Source organism: Sminthopsis crassicaudata, chromosome 3 (genome assembly GCF_048593235.1).
Source record: "Sminthopsis crassicaudata isolate SCR6 chromosome 3, ASM4859323v1, whole genome shotgun sequence".
Taxonomy (NCBI): Eukaryota; Metazoa; Chordata; class Mammalia; order Dasyuromorphia; family Dasyuridae; genus Sminthopsis; species Sminthopsis crassicaudata.
In genome coordinates this window covers 481,982,571-481,999,196 of record NC_133619.1, presented here as the reverse complement: position 1 = coordinate 481,999,196, position 16,626 = coordinate 481,982,571, and the positions used below count along the sequence as shown (strand labels likewise).

At 39.7% G+C, this 16,626-nt stretch overlaps 1 protein-coding gene across 1 annotated transcript; it reads right to left on the bottom strand.

Annotated features, from left to right (window-relative positions):
- Positions 1-1,756: 1,756 nt before the first annotated feature.
- Positions 1,757-8,378, bottom strand: AMER2 (APC membrane recruitment protein 2). The gene is made up of 2 exons (XM_074303638.1): positions 7,313-8,378; positions 1,757-7,141 (listed from the first exon to the last, which is right to left on the bottom strand). The coding sequence occupies exons 1-2, from the start codon at positions 8,376-8,378 to the stop codon at positions 6,261-6,263; spliced, it is 1,947 nt and encodes a 648-aa protein (XP_074159739.1). The 3' UTR covers positions 1,757-6,260.
- Between the last annotated feature and the right edge of the window lie 8,248 nt (positions 8,379-16,626).

Here is a 16,626-nt window from a genome sequence, read left to right as displayed (position 1 = left end):
TCTCCCATTGAGCCTGTAGACTGAAAGTGACAGTAAACGGTTCTGAACTCTGATAATAATTTTATTTCCTAGGCTTTGTATAGCCCTGTTCACTGGGGCCAGCCTAGATTATACTAAGATGGTAGATCCTCCATCTCTGGCCTTCTTTAGGAAATAGAGATCCGGAAGGGAGAGAGGGGAGGGAGAAAACATCCATTACCAAAGACATGCATATCCGGTACAGCCACGTTTGAGTTGTCAGTTCCATTAAAAAGAATTCTAAGAATAAGAGAGCAGAAAATACCAGGGATAAATTGCACCACATTTCAGTCTTGGAACTCTTATAAGCTGCTAGCCTCATCTCGTATTTGTGTCAGCTTGCATCTCAATAGATGAGAGGAAGCTTCTCTAAATCATCCCTAAAAAATATGGGCAGTTAGCCCTTTTAAGTGGCTATTGTTGCAGTGGGCTGTCTCCTCTGTAGTGTTATTATAGAGAGAAAAAAAGACTTCTGAAGAACAGTCCCCAAAGGCAGCCAACAGGAAAGCTTCTGAGCTAGGCAAGGTTGCCAAAAAAATGGCTCCCTCTGAGAAGCCAAACACAACAGCACACTGACATTTTTGACTGGAGAAGCTTTGTTTTTCAAACAAAAATTCACATTGTGGCCTTGTATCTCCCCTTCTTTTGTTACCTTCTTGCAAAGGTCATTAATTCACCCTATTGAACATTGATTCCCAATCATTCAAATATATTGAAGTTGAATTTCCACAAGGGAGAATGAAAACATAAAATGGGGAAATCATTCCTCTATTTAACCCAGATTGAGAGTGAGGTATGGAACCTTTGAAATTTTTGCTTTTTTCCTTCTTCAGGAAGTCACTTAGCCTAGGTTCTGCATAGCAGATTATAAACTCCACAAGGGAAGGGATAGCTTGCGTCTTTGTAACCCCAATATAAAGTTGTTTATATCTTAATCTAGACTTATTATTTCATCATCCACGAATGGGGAATTCCCCATGTGGAAATTTTCTTCAATGAAAATTGGCAACTAATCCACAAATTATTATCTTAGAGTTGCCTGTAGCCACCCAGCTAGTATATATAAAGTCTTCCTGACTCCTAGGGTAGCCATCTACCCCCTGCTAGACCACCTCTCACCATGCACAGGATGGCTCTTAAATAAATGTGTGTTCAGTTGCATGGAATTGACCTCCTTGCTCCCCATGGCAATAAGACCACTTGCCCACTATTAATAATAAGAGAGTGAATATGCCATTTTCCTAATTTTAAGGACACAGATTTTTCTAGGAAATGCAAATCTCATGATGATGTCAATTGGGACAAATTGAAGAAAGACAAACAGGAATGAAAGTCTCAGTTCCAGCCAGAAATCTAATGATCAAACCAAAGGCCCATACAATATCCAGGAAAGGAAGTCCCACACATATGTGGAATACAAAGCAGAAACTCCAAGTACCATGCAGTACAAAGCACTATTCAGATTTCACAAAACATGCTAATGAATCAATATTCTGGACTTAGCTGCCAATTTCCTCTTATACTCATGATATGCCTACATACTAAGTGATCACTGCAACATACTTTGAAGTAATTAATACTAGGTTGCTTGAAACAAAAAGGAAGTGAGTCTGTCCTTTAAAAGAGTTGGGAGCTTCAAAGTTGGTTCCTGCCAGAATGAAACTGTTGGATTATCTAATGTTTTGTTTTAGAGAAAGAGTACTACAGAATTAAAGAGACATATCTCCAAAACAATTGATGGGTGAAATTAATTCAGTCAAGCATCTATCTGGCCAATTTATTGGGAAAAATATCAATTAAGTAACATATGTAAGGTGCTTCACAAACTTAAAAGCACTATTTATCATTATTATCATCAATAATATATAATTATTATTAGTTCCATAAAAATTGTTAAAATAAATCTTAAAAAAAACCATTTGTATTTTACATATCCACAGAGCTATGCATTGTTGTGTGAAGAACTCTGTCTTGATATTAATATTGCCTTACCTTTTTCCTTTTTGAATGTTTGAACTTTAGACTGTATTTTTAGGAGGATCAGATGCAAATTGAATTACACTTCCCCACCTCCCATCCACCATACTAATAGAATTTTAATCTGTTTTTCCATCCAAGGTGAACATTGACTGGCTAGCTTCCCATTTGAGCATGGACCTAAGCTAAGTGTGAAATAATGAAAAGTTGTACAGAGTTCAGACAAAGGGATCCTGGGGACTTGAAAGGATGTAGTTACCTTGGTGACTATTGAGGCGGTAGATACCATACATGTTGCTCATTTGGGTGCAAGTCATTGAAGACTCCCTCCAAGACTAATGACTGGAAATTTTGATTCAGGAAGTCACCAGCTTCACAGGAATTAAGCAGGTTATTATTCCAAAGGTCAGATTACTTATAGAAAATGAACTCTAGATCTAAATATGCCTTTAATGCTCTTTTCCTATACCATTGAAATCATAATGGAACATTCTTCTTGTGGTCATGAAAATAGCCTCGGGAAAAAGTTTTTCCAAATTGTCAAATGAGGCATTAAAGCAACAACTACAGCCCAAGTAGAGAGTTACTTCATATAATAACATACTTGTCATAGAGATGTGCAATAACAGGTTGTATTTATGAAGAGAAAGCAAAGCAGGTCAGACAACTCATTGGACTGATGACCACTAAATTGCTTAGCTGTTCACCTGGAGTGACAGAACCAACCAGTTCTTGGAGTTCTCTAATAACAACCACCATCAATACCTATCACATAGTGGGAGTTTTTAAATAAATAATTGTCGATTGACTAAAAAGCAACATTTATATAATGCTTTAAAATCTGCAAAGAGCTTTATCTTACTCAATCCCAACCCTAAAAAAAGGACAACAGATATTGTTACTCCCATTTTACAGCTGAAGAAACTAAAATTGCAAGAGATTAAAGGACAATGCCATGGTCACATACCTTGTGTGTGTGAGAGGTATATATATGACCCCAAATCTTCCTGATTCTTAAGTCTGGTTTTCTGATGCTCAAGTCCAGCATTCTCTCTACTAAGCAATGCTGCATATTCACTCTGTTAGACCTACCCAGTTCTTTGTCGAAAATGTCAGGAATGTTGAAATGATATCATTCTAGTGTATATCGGCTTTCAGCTCTGCTGTCCTCTTATAACCATTATTTAAAATGTAGTCATTATAAGGCAATTAAATCATACTCAAAGGATTTACAAGAAAATGGAAAAGCTTTAGAAAAAATAATCTCACAGACTAATAAATGAAATCACTAGACTCGTATACACAAGGAATTGGCTATCAGCCTCACAGAAATGTCCCTGTCCATGTCTATAAAAGGACTGACCATGTTTTTCTTACCACCCCAGTGCCCTCTTAGTAAATAGTCACAGAGGCATTATACACCCCATCACTCTACTCCTTCCTTCAATTGATAGACATAGAATTCGTTGGGAGCAAAATAAGTGAGAAACATGAAAGAAAATGATAGAGAGAAAGGGAAAGAAAGAAATAAAAATATCTTTAATATTGAATAGCTAGTTAGTCATTCAGTAAAGTTGCCCTTATTTATAACAAAGAGGACATGATATACAAATCCATTGAAGTGAATGAAGAAGTGGATCATAAATTCTTCTCAGTTGAAAATGTATTTCCCCGGGGGTTTAAATGATATACCTTTGCCTTTATAACTCTAAGATCTGGTCCCTCCAACCCTGGAATGTACCATAATTCTCCAGTGTTCTCTCTCCCCCTCAATTTCCAGTTCTCTGTACAAGTAGATAGATATATCTTTTCTGTGTATTCATGCAAAGGAGAATATCACTTGTATAGGGAGGAAAATGAGATGGAAAGAAAGATTCTTTGTCTTTTGGTTAGGATTGAAATTATGTTCTCTGCACTCATTTGAGAGAGTGAATTACATTTTTAGGCTCTAAAATCTAGCAGCCAGTATCCAGTCAAATGCAACCTACCTCCTTCCTGAACCAAAAACAATTGTCAGAATCTTTCAAAGAGGGAATCAATTAGCTTTTCTTTGTCAATTTATGCATGGCTAAGTAAATGAGCATATGAATAGGGTGTGTGTGTGTGTGTGTGTGTGTGTGTGTGTGTGTGTGTACTTGTGCATCTATAAGCAGGAGGAAGATATTTTGCTTCTGTGTGTGGTTATGCATACAGTATATTTAAGGCTGTGACTTTGGGTAACAGGGTCACACATATAGACAGCAGAAGGAAATTAAATATTAAAACATTACTTCAAAATAACGTTAAGGATATGCATGCCAGAAAGCAAAAATTTCAGGGGTCTGATTCTAAGAAGCCAAGGAAATCACTTCTTCCTTATCCTTAAAGCAGGTTAGCAGGTTTTTTAAAAAGAAGCAACCTGCTTTGAGATTCTGACACAGATTTGCATTTCCTCTATCTTGGTATATTTTGCATCAGGTCCTTAATATTATCAGAAGTGTTATCATATATTTAACTTTCCTTCTTGTTCTATTTAGAAAGCAGAAAAATACAGTAAAAAAAAAGTTTGCAAGTAGCAGTTAATCACATATGAAAGCACTCAGGTAAACGTGTGGTTATGCAGAAGTGTTTACATCATTTAAATATTTATAGCTTCATTTAACTCTGTCTAATACTGATGCACTGAAACATCTCCCTGCAGACACTCTGGTCTATTGATTAAATAAGGATAATCTGTTTCAAAATGCATATTATTTAATCATTAGACCTTAATGGCATTGTAGGAGCTGTTTCAATCTATCATCCAAATTTATAAATAGGCATAGGATAAGTCCTTATGAAATAAATTTCCTCTTTGAAAAATTAGACAATACACATTTATAGGGAAGCCACTTTCAAAAAAAATCTTGGCATAAAAATATTCATTATACACAAATTTGACAATTTCATATTTTGAGTCACCTGGGTCAGTCATTAAAACTAAAAACAAAAGCCAAATGTCATAAACAGCCAGATAAATCTTTTTTTTCCCTTTCATTGTTTTCTTTAGATGCTCCCCATCTTCATTTCCTCTGACTGAGAATTGACTTTGGAGCCAAAGACATTTCAAGCCAAGTTAACAGACCCCTGAAAACTGGGGTTTTGTGAGAGAATTCTGACACACAGGCAAAGCCAAGCCAACCTCCCACCAACAGCCACAGACTAAAGGAAAAGAATCCATTTAAACAAACAGATTTGCTTGAGTTCACAGCCTTACATCAAAGGATAGAATCCGATTTAAGACAATTATCTTGCCTCGCTATAAAAACTGATGTTTCAATTTTAGGTTTTACTGACAGATTTTATAAAATGTCAAACTGCAAAATAAGCATTTATCTACACATGAAGAGTGCTGTATTTTATAAATGCAAAAAGTACTGTCTATTGGCATTTAGTGAAATATTTCCCTGATCCTGGTTTCTACAATGGATGAGTATTGAAGCAAGTGTCTGCACCATTGAACTAGATGTGTCTGTTATTCCTCATTACAACTGATCTAAACCAACAAATATATATATATACCATACATATATATGTATCTGTGTATATACATATACATATACACACACTCACATATATACATACACATATATAAATACATACATATATATACAGACACACATATATACTTCTGTTAATAGAAAGTCATCTCTTTTCATAGCTAGCAACCAAAAAACAAGTTACGTCTGTGGCCAATCACTGGTTCTCTTTGTTCATTGGGTAAATACCTGGCTCATTCGACTTTGTGATTTTCCCCCATACAGTAGTAACGCAGAGAATAATTTCTCCTACCCATGGGGAAAAAGAGACAAAAGTATACTGGAGAGAGGCCCTCTTTTGCACTTTGAGCTGTACCCTGGCCATTCTGGACAACTCTTGGCACAACTTAGCATCATGGCTAGATGCTTGCTAAAAGTTTGCTAAGGTCCTGTTCTGCAAAGCAAGAAAACATAATCTCCATCCAAGTGTTTAGTGCTTCCCAAAACATGATAGAAAGTTTAAAAAAGAAAGAAAAAAGTGCTTGAGAAGAATCTTCACTGATGTCTTGAGAAGGGAACTTGATGGGTAGCACCCCCCTCTCATATAGGCTGTATCCCTTTTTCCAAAAAACATAAATAATTCCAGCCTGGGCTACATAGAAGAGACTGTCCTAGAAGACTTTCCTTAAATGAAGCAAAAATTTCCTTAGTGGTTTCCAGTGAAATTGCCATTCCTATGGTGTGGTCTCTCTCTTGACCTTTAAGGCCTTACAACTTTTTGGCACCTTCATGGCAGGCTGCGGCTCTGATTGTGGTCCCGGCTAAACCCCTGTTGCTGACCCTCCGGACCAGCACTTTGGAAACAGGGATTTTTGTTCTGGGGATCTCACTCCTGGTCGGGTGATGGTGCACCACAGGATGGCTGGCAGGAAGGGAAGCTAGATGTTTGATGCTGATGGGAATCTTGGAGTCCTTGATCAAACTGCTGGGTGTTTTCAGGGGGCAGGTTATGGTTACTGGAGACACTGGCTTGGAGCGAGACAAGGAGGTCACCTCTTCATCACAGGGATGACCTACTGGGTTTTCCTCGGGATCTGTGTAGAGATCATACAGAGCATCCCCACTGTAGCTGTCCCTGGGGATCCCTTCCTTCCGGCTGCTGCTGGTGCTGTCTTCTTCTGGGCCAGGAGTGGTAGAATCCCAGTAGCCCTCATCACTGTTGGGGATACCTTCCTGCTGCTCTTTTTCTCTGTGCTTTGGATCCTCCTTCTGATGTAGCTCAATGGGAATTCTGCGAATCCTACTCCTTTTAACCAAGGAGCCATCCCTAGCTCCTTCCTTCACCCTGCCATCTTTGGAGGATTCAGGGGCTACCTTGGTTTCCTTGGCTGCGGCTCCCGCTGCTGCCTTGGCGGTGACACCCTGGGGCTCTTGTGCTTCTTGCTCCTCTGTCTGGGATAACATGTCCCAAAATTCCTGGAGGTAGGTGTCGTCCACTTCATCTGGGCTGGCCATCTCCTCCCCTCCTCCTTGGTAGGCCACCATGTTGGGGTTCTTTTTGGAGGGAGCTGGCTTGCCCGTCCCAGAGGCATTCTTGTCGCAGCTGGCACCTGCCTCATCCTCCTGGTCCGCAATAATATCTCCACAGCCTGTAAGAGAGTCAAAGCTTTTCAGTGAAGTGACGTCAGCAAACATCAAACAAATACGATCAATCGATGGCTCTGAGGGTGGATCAATAGAGGAAGGGTCAGGGGCAGCAGTGTCAGGGCCACTGTTGCACCCAGGTTCAACAAGGGGGATAGTCTTTATTGGAACGTCACCTGTTCTGGCCGCGTCCTGGGCTGCCTGGCTCTCCCCAGTCCCGGGCTCCCGCGGTTCTCGGGGTCTCTCCTCGTGCCGATGCCCGGGGGCATCCTCTCCCCGAGTGTTTTTGTTGTTATGTAACACCGGGCTGAGTGACTCCCCAGAATTCCTCACTTCGGGCTTGTCCACCGAAGCGTTCCCCTCTTCTCCCCCCCGGAACTCACAGGACGGCTCCTTTCTAATTTCCTTGGTGAGGTTTTCTGGTTCACACAAAGGTTTGGGAATTTCCTCCTTGATACACTCCAGGCTGGCTGTGAGCGAGCCGGGCAGAATGAGGCTGGACTGGATTTCGGAGGCTTCCTCCTTTTCCTCTTCCTTTCCGTGCTTATCTTTCTTATGCCAGCGCATACTGCTAAAGATCCCTTTCAGCCCTTTCTTTTGTTTGCTGCCAGCCTTGTTTTGATCTGCATGTTCTCCTTTGCCATTCTCGGATCTCCCGTTCTTTCTTAGCAGCGAGAAAAAACTGTGAGACTTGGCCACGGAGCTGTTGGCTAGAGAACTCACAGTGGTCACCGCAGCTCTGGGGTGGGTATCCGCGTTCAGCTGGTCCCCGCTCCCGCCACCGGCACTGCCCCCGCCGCTGCTCGCTTCCTCCTTCTTGCTGCTTTCCAGCATCAACACCTCGGCTAATCCATCATGAGTCTTGCTTCTCACCATCCCCGTTTTACTCGAGCTTTTCCCATCCCCTTTGTTTTTTACCCCAAATATACTGGGCATAGTGCCACCCGATTTCCTCTTCTTAAATAATTTGAAAGCAGTTTTATTAATCTTCCCAGAGGGCTGCTCTGCTGCAGGAGTTTCGGCGGCACAGTCACAATGCAAGTCCATGTCTGCTGTGTGTGTCCCCGATTCTGCCTCCTCCTTCCTCCTGCAGACCCCCACAGATGCCTGATTGCTGATTCTCTCCCTGACAGCCTCTATGCTCCTGCTGCTGCTGCTGCTGCTGCTACTGCTCATCTCCATGGTAACCAAGAGGGATAAGCAGCTTTCGTCAGTCATGGGCTGGAGCCAGGCCACTGTCATCCATATTCTAAATCAACCTGAGCCACTGTTGCTGCTGCTGCAAAAGCCACAAAAATAAAAGACCTCCTCCCTTCTCCAGAAGGGCTTATATAATAACCTAACCCACTTTAGTCTTGGCTTGGAGGGTTGTAGTACCGATTCTTCCTTTTATCTCCTGTAGACAGCTAAGACTAAAGCTGATTATAGGAACGGACAACAATTGTATTCCTTCAACTCTTTCCACAAAATCCCAGTTTCCTTCTACATCCCTCCTCTAGACTTGGTATTTCCCTGAACCCAGTGTGAGGCCACCAGCAACCCTTCTCTTCCCCCCCCCCCCAAAAAAAAGGACCGAAAAGTTCAGCTCATCATAAAGCCCATAACTGTGTTATCCTCTGGCCTTGACTTCATCTGGACTCACTCCTTTCCCAAAGTCATTCACATCTGTCTACATCCCTGAGGAAGTAAGCTCAAAGAGCATGGACTATGCCTAGGTCTGCATTGTGTTCAATAATAGGTATTTCCAAGGCAGTGCATTATGTGCTTATTATTATGTTTAGAACTATTCCTGTCCAAGCACTAGCATTCTACCAAATACAAATCACTGCAATAGAATTAGGGTTATTGTATAGGGAGGAAGCTGCCTGGTCAATTGTGATTTGAAGTTCCTATCTCAATTCTCAATAACTTAATGGTGAATTTACCAATCTACCACCCGACTGCCTTCAGTTGATATCTTTTGTGGTGGATAAAATAGAAAGGCTAAGAATTAAATTGAAGGGCACACAAGCATGTGAATTGCAGTGTCTCCTCTACAGGTGGTCCTTTTAATTCAATGACCTTGACTCTCCCCTTTGCAATCTTCAGGATATTGGCAACCTACTTTTTCCTATTATCACCACTCCAACCAGCATAGCTGCCATGACTCTGGTTGTTATTGTTGCTGCTCCCATCCTTATCCCTGCCCATGGTCCCGGGATGAAGAGCAGCTTCTCAAGTGAAGGAAAGAGAACCCTGTCTAAGAGAAATTTCATTCAGTGTTCCAAGGTGTTAGCACATTCAGAAAGGCATAACAATGGATCTATGTAGCATGAAGGCAGCAACTACTGTATCCCAAGCTAGTGAGTGACAGAGTGGAAATTCAAAGGTAGATTTACTCTTTCCAAATCCAGCTTTTCTTCCCCAAACAACTTTGTTGTAAAGAGGGAGAACAAGAGAATCAGGTGAGAACTCTATGTAGCAGACCTCTATAGCTCTAAGGATTCTAATTATCTGGGTGGCTCTCTGTGAGTCTAAGTCTATTTTTGTGATCTACTGTGTTGTATGTACCACTAGGAAAATCACATATAGTGACTTTTCTGGGGTTGGCTGTCTTCAGGTACAGTATACATTAAAGGTATTGTTTGGTTATGATGATGTTGCAACAAGGTCAACAATGACCATATCTTTGAGAGCATCTTCTGAGACCTCCCCTAACACTCAGGGACTCCTATATTGAGCCTAAAAGAGCTTCCCTAACCCTCAGCTGAGTCAGAGTTATTCCTCCATTCCTCAGAGCTTCCATGGGGAGTGAGATATTAGCTCTCACATACTGAGCCAGGTTGAGGGTCCCATGGGCAGCTTGGTTAGTAATCTATTGAATTTTGTATCCATGTACTCCACTGACATCCAATTTATAACCATAGACACATGACAATTATAAGCAATCATAAGGATAATGATGATAAGTATGATTACAAATAATTATGTGAAATTTTGGGGGGACAAAGGTTTTGAGAACTTTGTCCCTCATATACTTCCATCTATTTTTATTAGCTCCTAGGAGGGCTCATCTTCTGAAAACTGTAGTTTCACTGATCTTAATAAGTGCCAATCACTGCCATTTCTGTTTTAATGAATTGTGGTTGTTCTGTACCTGTGCCCAGAGGTAGTGGTGGTGCTTGTTTTTAATGATGAATATTGCTCAAAAAAACTAAGAAATCAGAAAACATAGAGTTGAGAAAGGAATTAAGTCTCAGGATTCTTATTACAGTCTCTCTCAAGACACTTCAGAACATGAGGTTTAAAACATCTATCTTCCCAGAACTAAGATTTCATTAATGTAATTCTCAATGTGGAAATTCCCTCCCCTGATACCCCTAATACAAGTACAGTATAAGGCTTAGTTGCTAGGGGACATTGGGAGATTAAATCTCACACAAATAAATGTCAAAGGCAAAACCTGAACCCAAGTTTTGATTCAAAAAAGACATTCTAACACAGTGTCTTAAGATAGAAGCTGAAATAGGTGGAATTTTTTAATAGTTTGATTCACATAATTAAAATCAAGAACTAATTACATAGGAATTCAATTTAGTGGAGTTACCTTAGTCTCTCTCTGTCTCTCTCTCTGTCTCTCTCTCTCTCTCTCTCTCTCTGTCTCTCTCTCTCTCTCTCTCTCTCTCTCTCTCTCTCTCTCTCTCTCTCTCTCTCTCTCTCTCTTTTCCCCCATCCCCTATGGTCAGCTGGGATATTGAGTACTTGAATAGCCAGTACTGAGTTTTTTGCTTTTAAGATACTTCCACATCACCTCTAGGTACCTCCCCTTCTCCCGCACACACATAGTTATGGATGATGTTCAGTAGCTGACAACTCTGTTTGGGGTGCCTGAGTGAATGAGTAAGTCAAAAACATTGTGCAGGTTGAAAGCTGCCCCTAGTTTCTGTCTCATCATCTCCATATGTTGCAAGATTTTCTGCAGCACTGAATTTTTTTTTAAGTTTTTTAACATATTTAAGGATTTCCTATCTAGTGTCTGTTAATTATAATTTCCTAACTTTCAACTAATAGACTCCTATTCAGGAAATTCATTAAGGTCAATTGGAGAAATCTTAAAATATGCATTTTCTATATGATAATTATTAGTAACCAACATTCTGATGCAAAGTACTGCTCTAGGTGGAACAATAGCTATGATCCATGTTTTGGGAATCAGGAGCACCTGAGTACAAATCCAGCCTAATACACTCCCTGCGATGGGCAACTCATTTAAAATGTCTGATCTTGTAAGCTTAAAGAAATTGTGACTTATTGATAGTCACATAATTAGTATTGTCTTGTAATAGTATTTGAACCCAGGTATCTTGGCTCCAAATCCAGCTCCCACTCAGCTGTCAAAGGAATCCCCAGATCTAACTCCTCTATTCAATGAACTTTTAAGGGTTTCCTATTACCTGTAGGATCAAATATATAATTCTCTGTTTGTCTTTTAGACCCCTTCATAAGCCAATATCTTCCTGCCTTCCCAATCTTTTTTACATGATTCTCCCTACCCTCTATCCTATGTAATCTATAATTCAGTGTCACTTGCCCACTTACTGTTCCTCACACAAGACATTCTATCTCCTGACAGGGAAATTCCATGCCTGGAACTCTTGTCTGCCCATCTCCATCTTCTGACCTCCTTAGCTTCTTTCAGTTTTCAACTAAAGTCCTTCCTTCTGCACAAAGCACTCCCCAGTCTCCCTCAATCTTAATACCTTCTCTCTGAGGCTATCTCTAATTTATATTGTATAAAGTCTGTACCTAGGTATTTGCATGTTGTCTCACCAATTAGACTGTGGACCTCCTTCAGGGGAGGACTGTTTTTGCCTTTCTTTCTATCGCCACACTTAGCACAATGCCAAGCACATAGTAATAAATGCTTGTTAAAAGGATCTGGGATGAAAAATGCTATCTCTTCCAGAGAGAGAACTGATAAATTCTAATTGCAGATTGAAACATACTTTTTTTTACTTTATTTTTCTTGTTTGTTTCTTCTTGTTTTATGTTTTCTGTTCCAACACAGTTAATATAGAAATAAGTTTTGCATGACTTCATATTTATAATATATATCATATTCTTGCCTTCTCAAGGAGCAGGATAAATGTGGAAGGGAGAGAATTTGGAGCTCAAAATTAAAAAAAAAAAATGAATGTTTAAAAATGTTTAATGTAATTTGGAAATATTTAATAAAGTAAATAAAATATTTTTTTAAAAAATACTTGTTGACTTTACTTGACTTTCTCCATTGGGTCACCATTAAGATATACAATGAAAAAAAAGAGTTTTATAAGAGTGTGCTAGGCTACAGACAGATTCTGTTACTCAGAAGAAGTTTCCCTGTGGTGGGTCAAAGTCAGCTTCACTTACAGCTAAACTTTTGGAAGGTAGAGATAGAATTAATACTTTTTAGAAGCTAGGATATTTGTTGGAACAAATGTCTGAGCACTCCAGGAAATGGTGGACACTATTACCTAGCAGTATCTATGCCTGCATGAGTCACTGACTTTTCAGGGAACAAAACAGTTACCTTTAATCACTGAAGACTCAACTCACAGGATACCTTGTAAATTGAGCACAGAACCAAGAGTCACACACTGTGAATCCAGGCCTTCTCTAATCTTCTGCCTAAGGCTATATTTATATGAATATAAACCCAGTTGACTGAAAGGGGAAAAATCAGCCAATCTACCAGGATGTTTTATTTACTGGAAATCAACATTTTCTGTGATGTAGTAGAAAGAACCCAGATTTAGAGTCCCAGAAATTGGGACTCAGTGTTCTTATCAATAGAATGAAAAAACTAGACCAGATCATCCCTAAGGTCCCTATTAGCTCTAGGTCCTATGAATTTCAAGTAAAACAGCTTCTTGTTGTCATTGTTGAGTCTCATTCTTCATGAACCAATTTGGGGTTTTCTTGATAAAGATACTGAATGGTTAACCATTTCTTTCTCCAGCTCATTTTACAGATGGGGAAACTGAGACAAACAAGGTAAGAGATTTGCTAGGGTCACACAACTATTAAGTAAGACCAAATTTGGGTCAAGCTTTAGGTCAAGCAATCTATCCAATCTATCCACTTCACCATCTGAGCTGCTAAATCAGTGATATAAAATTCCAATAGAAATGGGATCACTAAAAAGCAGATAAGGATACCTATGGACAGCATATTTATTTAGAAGACCACAAATTGAGATTAGCTATATTTCATCAAACTTTATTTATTTTGCTAAATATCTCCCAATTATATTTTAATCAGCTTCAGGATATTAAAGGTTTATGTTTGACATCTCTACTCTAAGTAAAATATTGCCACTTGGGTTGGCAGTCAATCAATTAGCATTAACCTACTATTCATTTAGCAACTATGCTGAGTGCTAGGAATGCAAAGAAAGGTAACAGACAGTCCCTGCTCTCAAGAAGGTTACCATGACCTTCAAGCAAGTGACATCTTGTTCCACCCAGAAGTCAAAGGCATAGATAGTAGGGAATATCCATGATCAAAAGACCTCAGGATCTTCATTAAGCACCTGACTTCTATCGCAGTCAGAGCAGGCCGCCCCAACCAACAGATGGGGATCTACCAGTAGGTCTTAAAGGCGACCCAGGTACTTTTCCAATATGGTTGCCAAGCCCAGCTTTTTCGTCCTTATGTCCATGGTTTGTCAGGCCCTTTGACTCATCTAGAACACTCTTTGCTTGGCTATAAAATGGAGAGTTTGTTCTAAATTAATGATATCAAACTTAAGTAGAATGGGGTCTAAACTAGCCACTAAACTATACATAAGGATCCCTGCAGTCTGCATATTCATTTAGAAAATCACATATATAGGGGCAGCTAGTTGGTACAGTGGACAGAGCACCAGCCCTGAATTCAGGAGGACCTGAGTTCAAATTTGGTCTCAGACACTTAACACTTCCTAGCTGTGTGACCCTGGGCAAGTCACTTAACCCCAGCCTCCAAAAAAAAAAAAATCACATATATAAATTTCTTATCAACACATTAAAATCAGATGGGCTCTTCATCTGGTTTGGGTCTCACTCAGGATTGTGGGCCACATGCATTTCACAGGTTTCATGTTTGACATCTCTGTTCCAAATGATGTCTAAGGCCTTTTCTAGAATAAAATCCTAAACAACTTTTTGGAATACAACCCTGCCCATAAGTTGGAGAAAGCCTAGGATGATGATGAGTCAGCCCATTGCTACCAGCAAAGAATATGGAATCTACAAAGAAACCCACTTTTTATCTCCCCATCAGAATGGGGAGAAAGGATTACATACATTTTTACTATTGCTCTGGTCCAGGGCTGCTCTGTAAGGGTCCTGCCCCTGAGCACAATTTCAACTGTGCAGCTCTGAAAGGGGGTTTGGCTAGGGTCAGGAGAAATGCTCAATGACTTCTAAAGATGTCCAGCCTCATCTCTGTGATTGTATAATAATGCTACTGCTTTGAAGGAACTTAGCTTTTGAAAGGCAGATTAATAGAGGGAAAAGTATGGTTCCAAGTACTGTGCTTGTTCACTCCCCATCCCCTCCACCTTTTATTTTCTTTTTTCCTTTATCATTTCATTTGGAAGGGGGATGGTGAAAAATGAGTGAGAAGGGAGAAAAGGGGAGGAAAAACCTTCAAAAAAATGCTGTTCAATAATGATTAAAAAAAACTTTTAGAAATGTAAACATCAAGAGGGTTTTGCCAGAAAAACATGCTGAGTTGTCTTTTCTGGCATAAGGAATCTGTTGTCATTCAGAGACTCCTCTCTCTATGTAGCCAGCTTTCCTGAAAGGGAGGCTGACTGAAAAGAGAAAAGAAATGAATGCAGGAGAGACAAAGGGACAAATGTGAAAACCTTAACCATTAACATAATTATGAACTAGACCCTTTTGCCAGAGAATCTTCTAAATAAGTCACTCTGATCAATGTCTTTGTCTATAACCTCTAAGTTTGTTAAGTGGACTCACGGCTGGTGTTAACTATGAGAGGCAAAACATAAAGCAAGAAGTCATCAGACACAAAAATCTCTGGTTAGAAAGGGCAATTTCATTTCATCCCATGCTGCAGCAGTGATGCCGAAAATTCCACCCAACCTCCATGTTTCCACATTAAGGAATTTACTCCAATTTACCTCTATTCCTATAACTGTGTGTCATTAAGACAGAAGAAGAATTAAGAAACAAAAGGAACTTTGACACAAATGATCCATCCACCAGGCTAAGCTACCAGGGTTTAGTATTTTCTTCTTCATAATTGTTTTTTAGATAATTTTAAAGATTGGAATTGATTCTCTTCTTTATGCCCCAAAGGAGAACCTCCCAATACAGAAAGCAGATGTTCCCTCCATTTCTATTCCTTATCGTCATTTTCTTTGGTTCACTTGAGTGATGCCTGGTAGAAATACCTTGGCCATACCTAGAACCTTTTTATCATCCTGTGTTGTGACTCCGGGTGCATCTGTCTTATGTGAGGAGATGGGAAGAAGAGGGAATCTATCAAGAGAGTTCCCTATTCAACCTAGAAGTTTGCTTGGGATATAATTAATTTATAGGACTATTGATGCTGTCATATCCAACTCTCAATGAACCCATTTAAGATTTTCTTGACATAGATATCAGTATCATGGTTTGCCATTTCTTTCTCCAGCTCATTTTACAGATGAGGAAACTGAGGCAAACAGGGTTAAATAACTTCCTTAGGGTCTAAGCAGCTAAAAATCTGACGCCATAACTCAGATTTTCCTGACCCCGAACTCAGTGCTTTATCCGCTGTGTCCGATGGCTGCCTCCTTACAGGACTAAAGTCTTTTTTTATTAAATCTTCTTATAGAAATTGGACCAGTCCACTGGCACCATATTGAGAATCAATCAACAATCATTTGTTAAGTGCTTGTTATATGCTAGGCACTCAAAAGACAATCCAAAATGGAGCAGTTCTTCCTCTCAAGGCATTTACATTCTATCTTTTTAGAAGATAAAAGACAACTTAATAGATCTCAATGACTGGGATTATTCCCAAGATGAATTGATAGGTGTGTAATTGCCTCCATGGAACCTCTTAGAACATGGATGGAGACTGTTTCCAACACTGATTGGCTCAGACTCTTAGAAAGGTGGTTTCTTGCTTGGAGAAGTCACCCCTTTTTAGTGGCCTCTGAAAAGAGCTGTTTAAAAAAAAGTCTTTTTTTTTCTTTAGCACAGGGTGCCATCTTCTCCTAGAAATAACTAATATCTGCCTTTTGGCAAGTATGTGAGATAATATATGTGTTTACCCAGATCCTAGAGAAGGATTCTTGAGTAGCCTTTCACATCACCTTAAGAGAAAGCCCAAGTTCAATAATCCTGAAAGCTAACCTTGAAACTAGGGAAGAGAGATGTCTTCATCAGCAGTTGCTTGAACCTACATCTTCTAGAAGTTGCAGACATACTGTGTGATTCTGGGCAAGTTACTTAATCTTTGTTTATCTTAATCC

Coding starts and splice junctions, on each gene's coding strand:
- AMER2 (XM_074303638.1), bottom strand. CDS start 8,378: ATGACAGTGGCCTGGCTCCAGCCCATGACTGACGAAAGCTGCTTATCC. Junction 7,142..7,312: donor CCAGGACGCGGCCAGAACAG/GTGACGTTCCAA, acceptor ACTCTCTTACAG/GCTGTGGAGATATTATTGCG.